This window comes from Hyperolius riggenbachi, chromosome 4, assembly GCF_040937935.1.
Source record: "Hyperolius riggenbachi isolate aHypRig1 chromosome 4, aHypRig1.pri, whole genome shotgun sequence".
Taxonomy (NCBI): Eukaryota; Metazoa; Chordata; class Amphibia; order Anura; family Hyperoliidae; genus Hyperolius; species Hyperolius riggenbachi.
The window spans coordinates 359,658,836-359,679,044 of record NC_090649.1 but is presented as its reverse complement, the minus strand read 5'-3'; the positions used below and the strand labels follow the sequence as shown (position 1 = coordinate 359,679,044).

Here is a 20,209-nt window from a genome sequence, read left to right as displayed (position 1 = left end):
TAAGTAGATAAATACTTGATCTACTTACATAACACATGTATTGTACTGTCCACGGTTTGATTTCAGTAAATATTATACAGTAATTTAAAAGAATTCTGATCCTGGTGGGGGCCATGTCTTTTGCCCACAGTTTAGGCTAAATCCTGATGTCATTTCTGCCCTTTTTTTTTTTTTTTTTTTTTCCCCTTTCTCCTCCAATCGCTGAGTCACCTCAGCCTTGCTTGTAAGCGCAAGTGAGCAGGGGATCAGGTTTCAGATAAGCAGCCAGCAAGGAAATAAATGGAAGAGGAGGAATATATTATAGAAAAAAAGAACCTCTAACATGCACTGACTACTAAAGGGCCGGTGCTCCTTAAGTATGTGATAACTCCAAATCATAACAGCAGAAAAAGTTTTGAAAGTTTTGAGTGCAGGATTAGCTTCTTTATCACTTGATACACTCAGACCAGTCAGGCACTTCTGCCGCTGTTTCTGGTACAAAAGTTGGTTCATGCTTCCATCTGCTGAAAAGCTTTATGGAGATGAAGATTTAATTTTTCAGCATGACCTGGCACCTGCTCACAGTGCCAAAACCACTGGTAAATGGTTTACTGACCATGGTATTACTGTGCTCAATTGGCCTGCCAACTCTCCTGACCTGAACCCCATGGAGAATCTGTGGGATATTGTGAAGAGAAAGTTGAGAGACGCAAGACCCAACACTCTGGATGAGCTTAAGGCAGCTATTGAAGCATCCTGGGCCTCCATAACACCTGAGCAGTGCCACAGGCTGATTGCCTCCATGCCACGCCGCATTGAAGCAGTCATTTCTGCAAAAGGATTCCCGACCAAGTATTGAGTGCATAACTGAACATAATAATTTGAAGGTTGACTTTTTTTGTTTTAAAAACACTTTTCTTTTATTGGTCGGATGAAATATGCTAATTTTTTGAGATAGGAATTTGGGGTTTTCATGAGCTATATGCCAAAATCATCAATATTAAAACAATAAAAGGCTTGAACTACTTAAGTTGTGTGTATTTGAATCTTAAAGAGACTCCGTAACAAAAATTGCATCCTGTTTTTTATCATCCTACAAGTTCCAAAAGCTATTCTAATGTGTTCTGGCTTACTGCAGCACGTTCTACTATCACCATCTCTGTAATAAATCAACTTATCTCTCTCTTGTCAGACTTGTCAGCCTGTGTCTGGAAGGCTGCCAAGTTCTTCAGTGTTGTGGTTCTGTGATGCATCTCCCCCCTCCAGGCCCCTCTCTGCACACTGCCTGTGTATTTAGATTAGGACAGCTTCTCTCGTCTCTCTTATCTTTTACAAGCTGGATAAATCCTCCTCTGAGCTGGCTGGGCTTTCACATACTGAGGAATTACATACAGGCAGAGCTATCTGCACTCTGCAGGAAGAAACAGCCTGACACTTCAGTGGAAGATAGCTGCAAGGGGAAAGAAACACACAAATGATCTCTTGAGATTCAAAAGGAAGGGTGTATACAGCCTGCTTGTGTATGAATGTATTTTCTATGTGTGGACATACTGTACATCAACCTACTTCCTGTTTTGGTGGCCATTTTGTTTGTTTATAAACAAACTTTTAAAAACAGTTTTTAACCACTTTTAATGCGGCGAGGAGCGGCGAAATTGTGACAGAGGGTAATAGGAGATGTCCCCTAACGCACTGGTATGTTTACTTTTGTGCGATTTTAACAATACAGATTCTCTTTAAAATATATGAAAGTCTATCAGTACATTACAGAAAAGAATGAACCTTATCACAATATGCTAATTTTTAGAGAAGATCCTGTGTGTGTGTGTGTATGTGTATGTGTATATATATATATATATGAGAAGTGGATCGAAAATCATACATCATTCCAAACATTTTTTTTACAAATAAATAACTGCAAAGTGGGGTGTGCGTAATTATTCGGCCCCCTGAGACAATACTTTGTAGAACCACCTTTTGCTGCAATTACAGCTGCCAGTCTTTTAGGGTATGTCTCTACTAGCTTTGCACATCTAGAGACTGAAATCCTTGCCCATTCTTCTTTGCAAAACAGCTCCAGCTCAGTCAGATTAGATGGACAGCGTTTGTGAACAGCAGTTTTCAGATCTTGCCACAGATTCTCGATTGCATTTAGATCTGGACTTAAAATAGGCCATTCTAACACATGGATATGTTTTGTTTTAAACCATTCCATTGTTGCCCTGGTTTTATGTTTAGGGTCATTGTCCTGCTGGAAGGTGAACCTCCGCCCCAGTCTCAAGTATTTTGCAGTCTCCAAGAGGTTTTCTTCCAAGTTTGCCCTGTATTTGGCTCCATCCATCTTCCCATCAACTCTGACCAGCTTCCCTGTCCCTGCTGAAGAGATGCACACCCCAAGCATGATGCTGCCACCACCATATTTGACAGTGGGTATGGTGTGTTCAGAGTGATGTGCAGTGTTAGTTTTCTGCCACACATAGCGTTTTGCATTTTGGCCAAAAAGTTCCATTTTGGTCTCATCTGACCAGAGCACCTTCTTCCACATGGTTGCTGTGTCCCCCACATGGCTTGGGGCAAACTGCAAACGGGACTTCTTATGCTTTCTGTTAACAATGCCTTTCTTCTTGCCACTCTTCCATAAAGGCCAACTTTGTACAGTGCATGACTAATAGTTGTCCTATGGACAGAGTCTCCCACCTGAGCTGTAGATCTCTGCAGCTTGTCCAGAGTCACCATGGGCCTCTTGACTGCATTTCTGATCAGCGCTTTCCTTGTTCGGCCTGTGAGTTTAGGTGGACGGCCTGGTCTTGGTAGGTTTACAGTTGTGCCATACTCCTTCCATTTCTGAATGATCACTTGAACAGTGCTCCTTGGGATGTTTCCCTCCCTCACCCTCCTTCCCCTCTGCCCCATCCTAAATTGATGGGGCATGTTCAAGGCTTTGGAAATCGTTTTGTAGCCTAAGCCTGCTTTAAATTTCTCAATAACTTGATCCCTGACCTGTCTTGTGGGTTCTTTGGACTTCACGGTGTTGTTGCTCACAATATTCTCTTAGACAACCTCTGAGGCCCTCACAGAGCAGCTGTATTTGTACTGACATTAGATTACACGCAGGTGCACTCTATTTAGTCATTAGCACTCATTAGGCAATGTCTATAGGCAACTGACTGCACTCAGATCAAAGGGGGCCGAATAATTATGCACACACCACTTTGCAGTTATTTATTTATAAAAAATATTTGGAATCCTGTATGATTTTCGTTCCACTTCACATGAGTACACCACTTTGTGTTGGTCGTTAACCATTTAGTGGCATCCTAACGTATTAAAACGTCATGCTTTACCCTATTAACTGCAACATGACGTATTAATAAGTCGCACGTTCCCGCCGCTGCTACCGCCGTGTGCGCGCCGCTACGGCCGCCGTTTCCGTCGGGATCCCGTGCTGAGGGATTGGGGAAGAGGACCAAACGGTCCTCTACCCAATCGCAGTGCCTGGAGTGAATGGACGTGACCGCGAACAGCGGCTACGTCCATTTACAAAAACAGGAAATGTAACAATGAAAGTGTAAAAAAAAAAGTGAACACTTACTATAACGAGTGTTCACTAGCGCCATCTTGTGGCCAAAACGTATATGACTCGTACAAAATACATACATTTACAAGTACATACACATGAGTAATAAAATTAATAAAATTACACTTCCAACACTCCCCCTCCAAAAGAAAACACTTATAAAAAAAAAAAATCAGCTTAAAATAAATAAATAAATACTTGCCTTAGGGACTCAGCTTTTTTTAATCTATATTTTATGGGGGAAAATTAATTTTAATTTATTACATAGGGGCTTGTAATTATGGCCAGAACAAAAAAAAAACAGAACAGAAAAATAACACCTATATTTCAAAATAATATACTGTCGCCATACATTGTGATAGGGACATCATTTAAATGGTTTAATAATCGGGACAACTGGGCAAATACAATGTGTTTGTTTTATCCACAGGAAAATGTTTAATTTTAAAACTATAATGCCTGAAAACTGAGAAATGTTTTTTTTTCTATTTTTTTGTTTTTTTCTCATTAAAATGCATTTAGAATAAAAAAAATTCTTAGCAAAATGTACTACCCACAGAAAGCCTAATTGGTGGTGAAAAAAACGAGGTATAGATCATTTTCTTGTGATAAGTAGTAATAAAGTTATTAGGGAATAAAAGGGAGGAGCACTGACAAGTGAAAATTGCTCTGGTCCGTTAGAGTAAAAACCCTTGGGGGTGAACTGGTTAATGTGGAATTCCAATAAAATTGATTCATGTTTGCGGCAGTAATATGACAAAATATAGAAAACTTGAAGGGGGCCGAATACTTTTTCAACCCACTGTATATATATACAGAGATGGGATTGCAGCACACAGCTCTTCTTTTATTGGAGCAAAAATCACACTATACAGGCAGACAGTTTTTGTCGTCTCCGACCTTTTTCAATGCCAACAAGCAAATGAAATCAAATGAATCAATATATACTAAAAAGACAGGAAATGACATTATGGTAATGTGGGTGAACGCCCACCAACAAGCAGGAAATGTTACTTTCACACTTAGCTTTAAAGCAACAGAGTCCATAATCAAGTCCATATTGTCTGTGTCCAATCGTTACTGTTTCATGTAAGCAATCAGATCATGCAGTCTGTAATTTACAAAAACAGATGAAGGTCAAAGTCTTTATTTAAACCACCTGGGTGCAAACATCCTAATTTGTCTATCCACATAACTTCCCTCTTTCTAAGGAGGAGGACCCTATCCCCCCACGGTTTTGGTTGATGGTCAATGACCATGAATTTCAGTCAGTGTCCCTGTGGCCTGCAGTGCGCCAATGTCTGGCTACAGGCAGTTCAGAGGTCTTGCTCCTGACAGAGCTCCTATGTTGTGCAATGCGATCTCGTACTTTTTGGGCTTGATTCACAAAGTGGTGCTAACTGTTAGCACGCCTGTGAAAACCCCCTTAGCACGTCTAAACGAGCTTTTCGCGCGCAAAACTTTACGAACGTAAAACTTTACGCGCGCACTGCACAGAGCGCAGGGTGCTCCACACGAAGTGCCCATTAAAGAGAATCTGTATTGTTAAAATCGCACAAAAGTAAACATACCAGTGCGTTAGGGGACATCTCCTATTACCCTCTGTCACAATTTCGCCGCTCCTCGCCGCATTAAAAGTGGTTAAAAACAGTTTTAAAAAGTTTGTTTATAAACAAACAAAATGGCCACCAAAACAGGAAGTAGGTTGATGTACAGTATGTCCACACATAGAAAATACATTCATACACAAGCAGGCTGTATACATCCTTCCTTTTGTATCTCAAGAGATCATTATACACAGGCAGTGTGCATAGAGGGGCCAGGAGGGGGGAGATGCATCACAGAACCACAACACTGAAGAACTTGGCAGCCTTCCAGACACAGGCTGACAAGTCTGACAAGAGAGAGATAAGTTGATTTATTACAGAGATGGTGATAGTAGAACGTGCTGCAGTAAGCCAGAACACATTAGAATAGCTTTTGGAACTTGTAGGATGATAAAAAACAGGATGCAATTTTTGTTACGGAGTCTCTTTAAAGCCTATGGGACTTAGCGCGCGCATACGACTTTGCGCACGCGAAATGTTGCGCGCGTAAACTTAGCGCGCGATCTGATTGAGAAATCTAGTACTAACCTACTTAGCACCCTGATTAGCACGTCTAAAGACTTTAGACTTGCTAAGTAGGTTAGCACTGCTTTGTGAATCAAGCCCCTTGTGTGGTTTCACCCACATAATAAAGGCCACAAGGGCAGGTCAATAAATACACAACATAGGAGCAGAAGAGACTTGTTTGGGCTAAAGAACACAAGGAATGGACATTAGACCAGTAGAAATCTCTGCTTTGGTCTGATGAGTCCAAATTTGAGATTTTTGGTCCAACCACCATGGGCTTGATTCACAAAGCGGTGCTAACTGTTAGCACGCTGGTGAAAAGCCCATTATCACGCCTAAACTCAGTTTAGGCGTGATAAAATAAACTTGCGCGCAAAGTTATGCGCATAAAGCTTTACGCGCGCAAAGTTTAAGCGCACAACGCCATTAAACCATATGCGACGTTTCACGCGCACCAGACTTTGCGCGCGAGTTTTTCCCTAAAAGCGGTGCTAGCCTACTTAGTGCAATGCTTATCCTGCCCAAAAGTCTTTAGGCGTGCTAACTAGGTTTGCACCGCTTTGTGAATAAAGCCCCATGTCTTTGTGCAATGCAGAAAAGGTGAACGGATGGTCTCTACATGCCTGGTTCCCACCGTGAAGCATGGAGGAGGAGGTGTGATGGTGTGGGGGTGCTTTGCTGGTGACACTCTTGGGGATTTATTCAAAATTGAAGGCATACTGAACCAGCATGGCTTCCACAGAATCTTGCAGCGGCATGCTATTCCATCCAGTTTGCGTTTAGTTGGACCATCATTTATTTTTCAACAGGACAATGACCCCAAACACACCTCCAGGCTGTGTAAGGGCTATTAGACCAGGTAGGAGAGTGATGGGGTGCTGCGCCAGATGACCTTGCCTCCACAGTCACCAGACCTGAACCCAATCAAGATGGTTTGGGCTGAGCTGGACCGCAAAGTGAAGGCAAAAGGGCCAACAAGTGCTAAGCATCTCTGGGAACTCCTTCAAGACTGTTGGAAGTTCATTTCAGGTGACTACCTCTTGAAGCTCATCAAGAGAATGCCAAGAGTGTGCAAAACAGTAATCAAAGCAAAAGGTGGCTACTTTGAAGAACCTAGAATATGACAAGAAAACTCTTTGAATGAGAAGGTGTGTCCAAACTTTTGGTCTGTATTGTCTTTGTGTGTGCGTGTGTGCGTGCGTGCGTGTGTGTGTATGTATGCATGCATGCATATATATATATATATATATATATATATATATATATATATATATATATATATATATATATATATATATATATATATATATATATATATATATATATATATATATATATATATATATATATATATATATATATATATATATATATATATATATATATATATATATATATATATATATATATATATATATATATATGCAGCAGGTTCCTCTGATCCGCTTCCATCCTCCGGCACACCAGCCCAAACCCCCCGCCTCAGCAGCAGCGTGAAGCCCCGCCACTGCCAAGCGCTGCTGGAATTGGTCAGCCTGGGGAAGACCAAACCTGACGGCGAACCATGTCCTGGCCAAACTCCGAGAGCAGGAGAGGAATTGGCTGACCCCCAGAGGCCTCAGAGTCGGAGAGGTGGTGTCCGACAATGGGGCAAACCTGGTTGCTGCAATCAGCAGGGGAGACCTGACCTACATCCCCTGCCTGGCGCACGTTCCTGCGGACCTACCAGGGGATGGACCGACTCCTTGAGGCGGCAAGGAAGGTTGTGCGCTATTTCCGGCACTCGGCTGCAGCTGTAGCGAGCCTGGAAGAGGTGCAGAAGGAGCTGCACCTGCCACAGCACCGGCTCATGATCGATGTTCCAACTCGCTGGAACTCCACCCTGGTGATGTTGGAGCGTCTGGTTGAACAGAGGCAGGCTGTCAGCCAGTACGTTGCACGAGCAACAGTTGCCTCCATCACTGCAACTGGGCGTGCCGCCACCAACCTCGCGTCCATCTTCTCCATGGAGGACTGGGGGCATATGCAGCAGGTGTGCTCAGTCCTGGCACCCTTTCTGCAGGCCACCAACATGGTAAGCAGGGACCATGCAATGGTTGTGTGAGTGGGTCCCCTTGGTGTGCTGGACAGGGCCCTGTATGCACTGCCGGAAGAGGGAGCGGCAGCCTTGGACCAGCAGGAGCTGCAGGCAGCTTCACAGGCCACCTCTGAGGAGGAGGGCTTGGAATTGGTTGGAGGAGGAGGAGTTGGAGGTCCCTGACCTTGCTGCTGATGAGGGGGAGCAGCAGAACGCAGCTGGACTGGTGCGAGGGTGGAGAGAGGATGAGGTGGAGGAGGCAGAGGAAGAGGAGGACAGCACTGTCGGCTCTGGGGCTGCCGATGATGTGCCAGCAGACGTGGCCAGACTCTTCCCAATGGCAGCGCACATGCTGAGGTGCCTGCGCAAGGACCCAAGGGTGATCCAGATGAAGCAGAGGGAGGACATCTGGATCTGCATGATGCTGGACCCACGTCTGAAGGGGAAGCTCAGCCAGTTCCTGCCTGCAGGAGGAGACCGTGCGCAACAAATGAGGGATTTGCAGCTGTCCCTTGTTGAGCGCTTGCAGGAAGCCTTCCCTGAGCCATCCACCCCCACTGTCCAGCCAGCACAGAGGCAGCAGCAGGTGCCTGCATCCACCAGCAGCAAGCGCACGCGCACCACAGACCTGCTGTCTCTGACCAACGAGCTCTACATGAGTGTAGAGCTGCCAAGGACTAGAGAGGAGGTGCCTGCAGCAGCATCCATCTCCAGTCACAGACAGTGCTTGACCCGCATGGTGGCTGACTACATGGGGTCCTTCAGCGGGCTTGACAGTGTTCCCCCTGTTGATCCCATGGAGTATTGGGTCAAGCACCTGCCGATCTGGAGCGAGCTTGCACAGTACGCCCTGGAAGTCCTCTCCTGCCCCCCTTCCAGCGTACTGTTAGAGCGTTGCTTCAGTGCAGCCGGTGGAGTCGTCACTGAGAAGCGATCTTGTCTGTCTCACAAGTCTGTGGACAGACTGACGTTTCTCAAAATGAACCAGGCTTTGGTGGAAGGCGAATTCCTGGCCCCTGTTGTCGGCGAGAGGGGGACATGAAGTGGTGCACACGCATTACACCTGCTGCTGCTGCTGCTGCTGCTGTATTTCTTCCTGCTGTCTGTGTCTCCACTGCCAGGGAACACATTACAAGGAAGGTGCTGCTGCCCATGCGCCACCAGCTATAAAAAAATTTTTTTAATTATTTGAGGTGTCCAGGTTGAAAACTGTGCTGTCCCAATTGTGTATTGGACACAATGTGGGCTTCACGACCGCTGTCTGGAACCTCATGCTGTTTATTTACGGCCCTGGAACCACTGCTAGGACCCAGGGCCTATTATGTCTCGCTGCCTGCCCGCCTGCTGCCAGTCTGCCACACACTCATCCTCCTCACGCTGCCTGCTGCTGTATTTCCTCCTGCTGTCTGTGTCCCTACTGCCAGGGAACACATTACAAGGTGCTGCTGCCCATGCGCCACCAGCTATTACGCTCAAAAATAGCTGCATCAATTTGAAAAAAAAAATTGTAATTAATTTAGAGGTGTTCGGGTTGAAAACTGTGTTGTCCCAATTGTGCATTGGACACAATGTGGGCTTCGCGACCGCTGTCTGGAACCTAATGCTGTTTATTTACTGCCCTGGTACCACCGCTAGGAACCAGTTCCTATTATGTCAGTCACATCACACTGCTCCTCCTCCTGTAGTTGCTGTCTGTGTGCTGCTACCACTGAATACGTATAATACAACATCTATTCAAAGTTGCATCAAGCCAGAATATAATACCTACCAATCAGCTTCAATTATTCATGTCCTATGGTTGATTATTGATTATATGAAGACAAATCATGTGGAATTGAAGAAGCTTTTTAACGATTTTTTTGATATTTTGTACCAATAAAGTTTTTCTATAAGATTTTGCTAAAATTGCACTGTATTTCCTTGTTTTTTGAACTCAAGTCCTTTTCTATAAAATTATTGCTGCTACCACTGCCAGGGAGAACAGAAGAAGAACTATTTTCTGCTGCCACCCACTCTCCTACCAGCTATTACCACACTACAACTTGCAACTACTTCCTCCTCCTGCTGATGCCTGTGTTTTACCACCGCCAGGGTACACAGAAAAAGGCGCTGTGGCTTGCAATGTGCCACTACCTATTATGCCATCAACACAAATAGAACTATGGTATTATTAAAATAAAATATTTCCACAAATGAAGTAAAAAAAATATTACAAAAGAAAGGAAAACCAAGACACATAATATCAGAATCAGAATCAGTTTTATTTCGCCAAGTACAGCAAGAGCCATAATCGGAATTATTTGTGGTACACATGGCATAGACAGATACAACAGCACATACAATTTGAAATGCAGTAATCAGATATACAGAGGAGGCAGCGACGGGGACCAGCTGTCGGCCCGGCAATTATGAGTGCAGGCCGGACTGGGGAAAGTCAGAGTTCAGTGACCGAACGGCCTGGGGAAAGAAGGTGTTCTTCCGCCTGGTGGTTTTGGATGGTATAGTCCTGAAGCGGCGGCCCAACGGGAGGAGCCTGAAGTAGTGGCTGCCAGGGTGAGAGGGGTCACGGGAGATCATGGTGGCCCTCTTACTCAATCTAGCGGAGTGGAGGAGATCAAGAGGTGGAAGAGGAGACCCGATGATTCTCTCTGCATCAGCTATGACCCTCTGCAGTTTATGTTTATCACTGGCCGATGCACCCGCGTACCAAACAATGACTGAGGAGCAGAGGATGGATTCTATGGTGGCGGTATAGAAGCTGGCCAGCAGCTCCCGTGGCATGCCAAATCTCTTCAGTTGGCGCAGGAAGAACAGCCTCTGTTGGGATTTCTTTTGAATTTTAGTGGTGTTCTGCCCCCATTTCAGATTATTGGTGAGAGTCGTGCCAAGGAACCGAACCGATGACACTATAGAAACTTCTGTTCCTCCAATGAGGACAGGCGAGGGGGGGGGAGGGTTCCTCCTGAAGTCTACAACTAGTTCAACAGTCTTTGCAGTGTTGAGAACTAGGTTGTTCTCCCTGCACCAATTGCATATTCTCTCGACCTCGCTCCGGTATTCATGCTCTCCGTTGCTTCCAATTAGGCCAATAATGGTGGTGTCATCCGCAAATTTGATGACCTTCACAGAGTCAGCGGATGAGATACAGTCGTTGGTATAAAGGGAGAACAGTAGAGGTGACAGAACACAGCCTTGTGGAGCCCCAGTATTGGTGGTTCGAATGCTGGAGTAATAGTTGCCGAGCTTCACCTGTTGTGTTCTATTTGTCAGGAAGTCCTTGATCCATGCTCGGAGAGTGGGATCAACTCCGAGCTGTGTCAGATTGGTGATCAGGATGTCAGGGCAGATCGTGTTGAACGCTGAGCTAAAGTCTAGGAACAGGATCCTGGCATAGGAGGCCGGCCTGTCTAAGTGCTCAGTGATGTGTGCCACGCTGACATTGATGGCATCCTCCACGGATCTGTTTGCCCTATATGCAAATTGGAGCGGGTCTAAAAGGGCGTCTGTGGACCTCTTCAGGTGGGCAAGGACCAGCCGCTCGAGGAGCTTCATGATGTTAGAGGTTAGGGCCACTGGGCGGAAGTTATTGTGCTCGGAACTGCCTGTTTTTTTTGGGACTGGTACAATTATGGACCTCTTGAAACAGGAGGGGACTGTACCATCAGATAATGACTGCTTAAACAAGGAGGTGAGCACAGGGGCTAGCTGATCGGCGCAGGTTCGCAGGCAGACAGACGACACTCCGTCCGGGCCGGAAGATTTCCTGGGATTCAGCTTCCGGAGGTGCCGGAGTACCTCGGATTCCCGAACAGCGCTAGGAGCCAGGGCGCCGAGTACGTCAGAGGTCGATGTGGATTTGCCTACGGGCTGGTTGGAATGTTGCTCGAACCTGCAGTAGAACTCATTGAGCTCCTCCGCCAGTCGAGGGCTCGGGGTCGCCGTTTTCGATGTTGGTTTGAAGTTTGTGGCTGCTCTCAGGCCCTTCCATACTTCCCGTGTGTTGGTGGACTGGAGGCAGAGCCCCAGCTTCTCAGCGTAGGCCCTCTTTGCCGATCGCAGTTCTCTTTTCAGGGCGAGCCTAGCTTCTCTGAATTCCTCTAAGGAGCCAGACCTGTGCGCCTCCTCTTTGCGTTTCCGAAGTCGGCGAAGCCTGTCGTTGAACCAGGGCTTGTTGTTGGGGTAGACCCTGAAGGACTTGGACGGGATACACGCTTCTTCGCAGAAGGTGATGTAGGAGGAGATGTTCTCGGCCCATTCATCAAGGGTAGGTGCCTCCAGAGCCGTCCAGTCGGTGGTTTCAAAGCAAGCTTGGAGCTGCAGTTTGGCGTCTGCAGTCCATTTTTTGACGGTTTTGGTGATGGGCTTTGAAGTCTCTAGGAGCCTCCTGTAGGAGGGGATCAGGTGTACTGTGTTGTGGTCAGAGTTTCCCAGGGGGGCTCCTTGGGTGGCTTTGTAGGCGTTCTTGTGAACCGTGTAGCAGTGATCCAGGGTGTTACCGCTCCTGGTAGGGCAGGTGATGTGCTGCTTGTAGAGGGGCCTCACGTGCCGAAGGTTCGCCTTATTGAAGTCGCCCAAGATGATGAACAGGGCCTCTGGGAGGGCTGTTTCCCACCGCGAGATACAGTCACTGAGTACATGCAGGGCGGACTTGGAGCATGCATCGGGTGGAATATAGACCCCAACGAGGACAAGGGAAGAGAATTCCCTCGGAGAGTACCGGGGCCTGCAGTTTATGGCAAGGAGCTCAATGTCTGGGGTGCAGGCCTTGTGGAGAGTGGTGGTGTTGGAGCACCAGGAGGTGTTTATGTAAAAGCAGATTCCGCCGCCTCTCGTTTTCCCAGAGAGGGCTGCATCACGGTCTGCTCTTAGGAGGTTGTAGTCTGGTACCTGTAGGGAGTCGTCGGGGATGCTTTCGCACAGCCAGGTCTCGGTAAAACAGAGAACAGGGGTGTTCTTGCTGATCTGGGGTTTGCTGTCGAGAAGGAGAAGCAGCTCGTCCAGTTTGTTGGGGAGCGAGCAGACGTTTGCTAGTAGGATGGCAGGGACAGGCGAGCGTAGGCCTTTCCTTTTCAGTCGGACCTGGGCCCCCGCCCTCCTTCCTCTGTGGCGGCGCTTGTTTGGTGCTCGCTTGGTGGAGAGGTATTCGATGTGTGCAGTGACAGCATCCCACAGGGGAGAGCCCGGTGTTGGGTTGGGGCTGTCCGGGGGTTCCCATTCAAGAAGGGCTTCTCTGGAGAGGGTGGCGGTCCGTTTCGCGCTCATGGTCCAATTTCCTCAGTAGGTGGCACAGTGTGTGGCCCTGGTAGGTGGGATAAGCGGGCAGCACAGTGAAGAGGCTACCAGAAGATGGAGGTAGGAAAGAGGCAGCGGCCTGGCACAGTGCGTGGCACGAGTCAGAGGGCGTGGGGTGGGCCGCACGGCGCAGACTGTGGCACAGATATGGTGCAAATGGTATGGAGCAGGCAGCGCAACAGTCTGTGGTATGGAGCAGGCAGCACAACAGTCTGTGGTACGGAGCAGGCAGCACAACAGTCTGTGGTACGGAGCAGGCAGCACAACAGTTGGATGGTATGGGGCGGGCAGCACGTCCCGGTGTGGGGCACAAATAGGTGGACTGGAGCAGACGGCACAGCCCGGTGCGTGGCACGGTAGATGGTCTGGTGCGCGTAGCCCGGTAAGTAAGCAGCCCAAGATGTCTAGAAGGTGTGGAGTGGGCAGTACGTGGTTTAGGCAGCGTAGCACAGGCACTGGCACAGTATCGATGGTGTGGGGCAGGGAGCAAAACACAGTCCAGGGCCCACTTAGATGGAGTGGAGAAGTCAGGCAGCACAGCGTAGACTGTGGCACGGATAGATGATATGGGGCCGAGGCACAGACTATGGCACAGTTAGATGGTATTGAACAGACAGACAGCACCGTCTATGGTACAAATAGATGGGGAAGAGCGGGCAGCACAGCACAGGCTAAGCACAAGAGATGAAGCAGGCACAGATGGTATGGAGCAGGCACAGATGATGTGGAGCAGGCACAGGTGGTATTTAGCAAGGCACAGATGGTATAGAGCAGGCACAACGCAGGTATGGAGCGGGCACAGGTGGTATGGGGCAGGCACACCACAGCCTATTTCAATCAGACAGAGGATCACAGTAGGGAGAGCAGGACTCACCAAGGGCAGGGTAAGCAGCCGCAGGGCAGGATATGCAGCCTCTGGAAGAGGTTGCAGGTTTATCAGCAGCAGTGGGCACACTGGGTAAGGCCGAGCTTGAAGGGACTGCAGCGTGGAGGCATCTTCACCAGCCAGGATGGAGGAGTACAGGCCAGGCAGAGTGGAGACTCCCAGGATGGAGGAGTGCAGACCGGGCTTGGCGGAGACTCCGTCACAAGCCAGACAAGGTGCTGCCCCCCCCCCTCCCCAGACGAGATGCTGTTCCAGGGTCACCAGGTGGCTGGAGTGCGGGCAGGGCCACGAAGGAGGCAGGCCTGGCCACGTGGGTTACACGTTGCCGCTGGATGGGGAGCAAGCTGGAGAGGTGCTGCAGATCCAGGAGCAGCTAACCGGATGCCGGAGCAGTCATCGGGATGCGGCTCTTGGGAGCACGGCGGTCGTCCAGAGCGGCGGCAGGCAGTGTGTGGAGCCAGGAGCAGTAGTCACCAGAGAGCAGCCGGAGCGGCGGTGGCAGGCAGTGCTGGAGCCAGGAGCAGTAGTCACCAGAGCGCAGCCGGAGCGGCGGCAGGCAGTGCTGGAGCCAGGAGCAGTAGTCACCAGAGCGCAGCCGGGGATGCGGACCCTGGGAGCGCTGAAGTCCTCCGGAGCGGCGGCAGGCAGTGATGGAGCCAGGAGCCTCTAGAGCGCAGCCGGGGATGGAGCCGGAGGAGCATCGGGCAGCAGGACAGCGGTCGGAATGGAGAAGGCTGGGGTTACTGCGGCAGCCAGGAGAAGTTGCGGCTGGGAGATTCCTCCGGAGGCAGGAGCCCCAGCGATGGTCAGCCCCCAGCGGTGGTCGGAGGCGGCAGTCAGAGGTACACGGATCTTGTACACGGATCCTGTATTTAAGACTAAAAATCTATCTAAACCTGTACTATCTAACACTAAAACTAACTAAAACTAACAAAAAACTATACAAGAGTCTGGAGCCATGTGACCGAGGCGACCTCCGTGGGCGCCATCTTGGTCATTAGATAGTTAGATCAGTTAATATAATGGTAGAGAAGAGGAAGAAGTAGAAGATATAGAAGTAGAAGATATAGAAGTAGAAGATATAGAAGAAGAAGAAGAAGAAGATATATAGAAGAAGAAGAAGAAGATATATAGAAGAAGAAGAAGAAGATATATAGAAGAAGAAGAAGATATATAGAAGAAGAAGAAGAAGATATAGAAGAAGAAGAAGATATAGAAGAAGATGGAGGAGGAGGAGACTACTTCCAACAACAATTTTGGACACACTTTCTCATGCAAACACTTTTCATGAAGTTAATTTACTATTTTTGATACCTTTTTTATAACTACTACATCACCACATAATCACTTGATGTTTTTCTTCATAAAAAAAGGTGGTTTCCTGCATCATTGACCTCCAATAAAAGTTTTAAAAGATATTTAAGGCCAGCTCGAATATTTTACTCGAATACAGACTCGGATAGCGACGTCGGATATCCGAGGTCGAATCGGATATTCGATTAACTCGAATATCGAACTTCGAGTGAATTCGGATAGTTTACTATCTGAATTCGACCAAACTCGAGGATAATGAGGTATCCGATCAACACTGCGTCTCAGTGTTTTGCGAGCCGCTCATTTAGTTTTCCGACTTCAGCCTCTAATTGAGCAACACGCACACACCCACGGCAACAGTAAACAATCTGCTGATCAAGACATGCATACATGTTGCAGGATGTACACTGTACTGCATTGTCCAGCATGATGACTATTGTGAGGGGAAAATTACTTAACCACTTGCCGACCGCGCACTCATACCGCGCGTCGGCAAAGTGGCAGCTGCAGGACCAGCGACGCAGTACTGCTTGGCCAGCTGCAGGCTGATTAATTAGGAAGCAGCCGCTCGCGCGAGCGGCTGCTTCCTGTCAAATCACGGCGGGGGGCTCCGTGAATAGCCTGCGGGCCGCCGATGGCGGCTCGCAGGCTAAATGTAAACACAAGCGGAAATAATCCGCTTTGTTTACATTGTACGGCGCTGCTGCGCAGCAGCGCCGTAAGGCAGATCGGCGATCCCCGGCCAATCAGCGGCCGGGGATCGCCTCCATGTGACAGGGGACGTCCTGTCACTGGCTGCACAGGACGGATAGCGTCCTGTGCAGCCCGGATCACCGGGAGGGAGAGGTAGGAGAGGGAGGGGGAGAATGTCGCCGCGGAGGGGGGCTTTGAGGTGCCCCCCCCGCAACCAGCCTGCACGCAGGAGCGATCAGACCCCCCCTGCACATCATCCCCATAGGGGGGAAAAAAGGGGGGCGATCTGATCGCTCTGCGTGCCCTCTGATCTGTGCTGGGGGCTGCAGAGCCCACCCAGCACAGATCCCTTCAAACAGCGCTGGTCCTTAAGGGGGGGTAAAGGGTGGGTCCTCAAGTGGTTAAAGTAAACTGGTGGTAAAAGATGAAACGGGAGAGTGAGTGAAGCGGGGGTGGAGGAGAGGGAGAGAGAATACATTCATTCAAATTGCCTACAGTACTCCCTCTTGAATATACTGCCCAATGCATGACAAAAATTAAAGAGGAACTGTCAGCCATACTATCTCAGAAAAAAAACAACACATATATAAGTAGATAAATACTTTCTCTACTTACATAACATATGTATGGCACTGTCCACATTTTGATTTTAGTGATTCTTCTACAGTAAAAAAAGAGAAAATCCTTCTTAGGCTTTTCCATCTTGACTGTGTCTATCTTGAAACCAATCCTGACATAATTTCCTTTCTTACTCTGTCTGTATATCATTGCCCACCCTCCTCCCAGTCTTCAGACACTCCCACCAGCTCTGCAGTAGAAAGTGCATTGTCTAAGCATGAGAAATATTGGCCAATCGGAGAGGAACAGAGGTGTGGGAGGGGAAAACGGGAGGGAAAGAGGCTCCAGCCAATCAGGCTGCATTAGTTATGTCTGAGGGGAAAGTAAAGAAGAAAAAGAAAACCCAGCATGCCCTTCAACTTCCTTTGTACGGGAGATATACCAGATTAGAGCCAGGGAAACTGGGAAATTATGTTTTATGGAGAAGAAAAGTATGCGTGATTTTTAACTTTTGGATTGCCTAGTTAGCATCCTTGTTACTTGTTTACCAGATTAAAATAAAGAATTGATTTTTTATTTTATGCCTGACAGTTACACTTTAAAATGCTCCTACCAGCACAAACTGTATTGTACGATGAAGGAATTATGTTTTCTCACAGATGACATTCCTTTGGGCTAAGGAAGTTGGGATAACTTTTTGGGTAGTAAAGAATGGTCTCTATTGTATGTTATGCTAGACTATAATTCATTTTTATGTTCCAAGACGTACAAATTATATTTTAGTTAAAAATGTTGTGATATTTAAAGCGAACCTGAACTGAAAATAAACTCAACAGATAATTAATTGCATGTGTAATTGCAAATTATATAGAACTGTCCTGGTGTTTTACATACCCGTATATACTCGCATATAAGCCGACCCGCATATAAGCCGACCCCCCAACTTTTACCTGAAAAAACAGGGGAAAATAATTGACCCCCATATAAGCCGGGGGTAGGAAATGCTGGCCGCCTTATTCCCCTAGTGTGTCCCAGTATAGCTAGTAAAGTGCCCAGTATGGGTAGGTAGTGCCCCAGTATAGCTAGTATAGTGCCCAGTATAGCTAGTATAGTGCTCAGTTTAGCTAGTATAGTGCTCAGTATAGCTAGTATAGTGCCCCAGTTTAGCTAGTATAGTGCTCAGTATAGCTAGTATAGTGCCCCAGTTTAGCTAGTATATTGCCCCAGTTTAGCTAGTATAGTGCTTAGTATAGCTAGTATAGTGCTCAGTATAGCTAGTATAGTGCCCCAGTTTAGCTAGTATAGTGCTCAGTATAGCTAGTATAGTGCCCCAGTTTAGCTAGTATAGTGCTCAGTATAGCTAGTATAGTGCTCCAGTTTAGCTAGTATAGTGCTCAGTATAGCTAGTATAGTGCCCCAGTTTAGCTACTATAGTGCTCAGTATAGCTAGTATAGTGCCCAGTATAGCTAGTATAGTGCCCCAGTTTAGCTAGTATAGTGCTCCGTATAGCTAGTATAGTGCCCAGTGTAGTGCCCTGCCCCGCACGCTCCCTCCCTCCGCGGCCGCTGCTGCTATTACCTGCTTTAGGCAGCGGCCGCTTCCTAATCCGGGTTCCCCTCTTCATCCTGCGGACTCCGTAACTGTATCACAGCAGCGCGCCCGGCGCTGCTGCTGTGACAATGCAGGGGCCAGGAAAGAGCGGTTCCCCTGGTAACGGCGATGCGCCGTTACCAGGGGAACCGCTCTTTCCTGCCCCCTGCATCGTCACAGCAGCAGCGCCGGGCGCGCTGCTGTGATACAGTTACGCAGGATGAAGAGGGGAACCCGGATTAGGAAGCGGCCGCTGAAGCAGGTAATTTAGCAGCAGCGGCGGCCGCGGAGGGAGGGGGCGGGCGGGGGGCGCAGACCACCACCCACGACTCGCATACAAGCCGACCCCCCAACTTTTGGCCCCCTTTTTGGGGGTCAAAAATTCGGCTTGTATGCGAGTATATACGGTATTTTTATTATAATGGATTAAAGCTTAACTGTGAAGTGTGCACAGCAGCCATATCAGTGAGATGTAAAACCTTTTTCATTCAGCTCCTAACCATCTTAAATATTTGCTTGAGAGTACTCTCTTGCTTATCAGCATTGTTTGCAAATGTATCTTTACTGATCATTAGAGCCTGGACTTAATTAGACAGCTGCTGGACTGCATCATTTGCATAGATAAAAGCATTTAGAAAAAGGTAGAGACCACAACTTCTTAGTAGGACTAGTACTATATGTACCTCTGTTAATCTCATCATGTTGCATATTATTTAAGGTATGCCTTAACTCTTATGGTCATGGTTTTTTGTTTTAACAGTACCCAAATTTCTTTAGCTTTGGTTATTTCTCCAAAGAAGGGCCAACGCAGAAACAGGTAATAAATAACCTACATATTTAAAATTAGAATTGTTTATTTTTTCCTTTTCTTCTGTGTTAGTCAGAAAACAGGGGGTACCATAACCACTTACAGTAAAATGGTGGTTTCTAAATATCCTATTTGTGCAAAAAGGCTGCTTTCACTAAAGCACAGGCTTGCATGTGTTTTTTAACCCTTCAGCACGTGGCATGAAGTGGGCAAAGAGAATCAAGTGTTTAAAACAATTTATTAGCCTACATTTTCTTTAAATTCCGAGTTAGCAGTAAATATTATTATTATTATTTAGTATTTATATAGCGCTGACACATTACGCAGCGCTGAACAGTATATATATGTATATGTGTGTATATATATATATATATATATATATATATATATATATATATATATATATATATATATATATATATATATATATATATATATGTATGTATATATGTATATGTATGTATGTATGTATGTATGTATGTATATGTATGTAATGGCAGTGACACATCTGGGCTTATGATGACACCCAGCCTTCTGCCACAGAACTCACTTTAGGATATCATATGACGTTCCTGCTCATTTCACAGAGGGAGATAAAAAGTTCAACAGTGATTAACTTTGCCAGCAGTAAATATGCCAGCATCACTGATACATCTAATAATGTTAATCAGTGCTAAGTGAGATTTTAGAATGGGCAAACATTGACTTAATTTCTAAATGAATATTATTAAAAAAATTCATTTATATGTACAGTAAAGTTTTTTTAATAAATTATTATATTAAATTTTGTTTAATAATTGTGCTTCTAGAAATATAGGCATGGCCAGTAAATCATTTAGATAATGAAAACAAACTGAGAATTTCCTTCATGATCATTACTGTAGTCTGAACATTGTGCATGACAGTATGTGGAAGACTATCTTCCTTTGGTCTCAACAATGTGTGTAGCTGTGCCTCTGGACTCTTGCACGAGCACATGTCACTGCATCCCCAGTGATGCGGCTCTTGTTATCCCTGCACACTGAACAGGTTTCCTGATTTTCCTTCCATGTAGTGATGGACTGCAGTGCCTGGTGATAAGTTGTTCCAGCACCTATCCAATTTTGACATAGACACTGCAATGGTATTATGCTTTCAGGCTATCTTCGCTGTGGTGTTGGCATGACTAAGTGCAACTCACTTGTTCTATATTGTTGGCAAGTGTGAGTAATTGTATTGATGCACTTAAAGTGGTCTAAAAGTCAGCATTTCTACTTTGCTCTAAAATATTCCTCACAGCTTGAAAGCTACTATCCCAGAATTTTTTCTTAGCAGAATATC

General features: G+C 46.7%; 1 protein-coding gene across 1 annotated transcript in view; it reads left to right on the top strand.

Annotated features, from left to right (window-relative positions):
- Nucleotides 1-20,209, top strand: part of LOC137570837 (saccharopine dehydrogenase-like oxidoreductase) — a 196,534-nt gene that overhangs the window by 111,309 nt on the left and 65,016 nt on the right. The window contains exon 9 of the mRNA XM_068279545.1: nt 18,842-18,898. Within this exon, the coding sequence (XP_068135646.1) occupies nt 18,842-18,898 (57 nt within the window). The remainder of the gene's footprint in view (nt 1-18,841; nt 18,899-20,209) is intronic.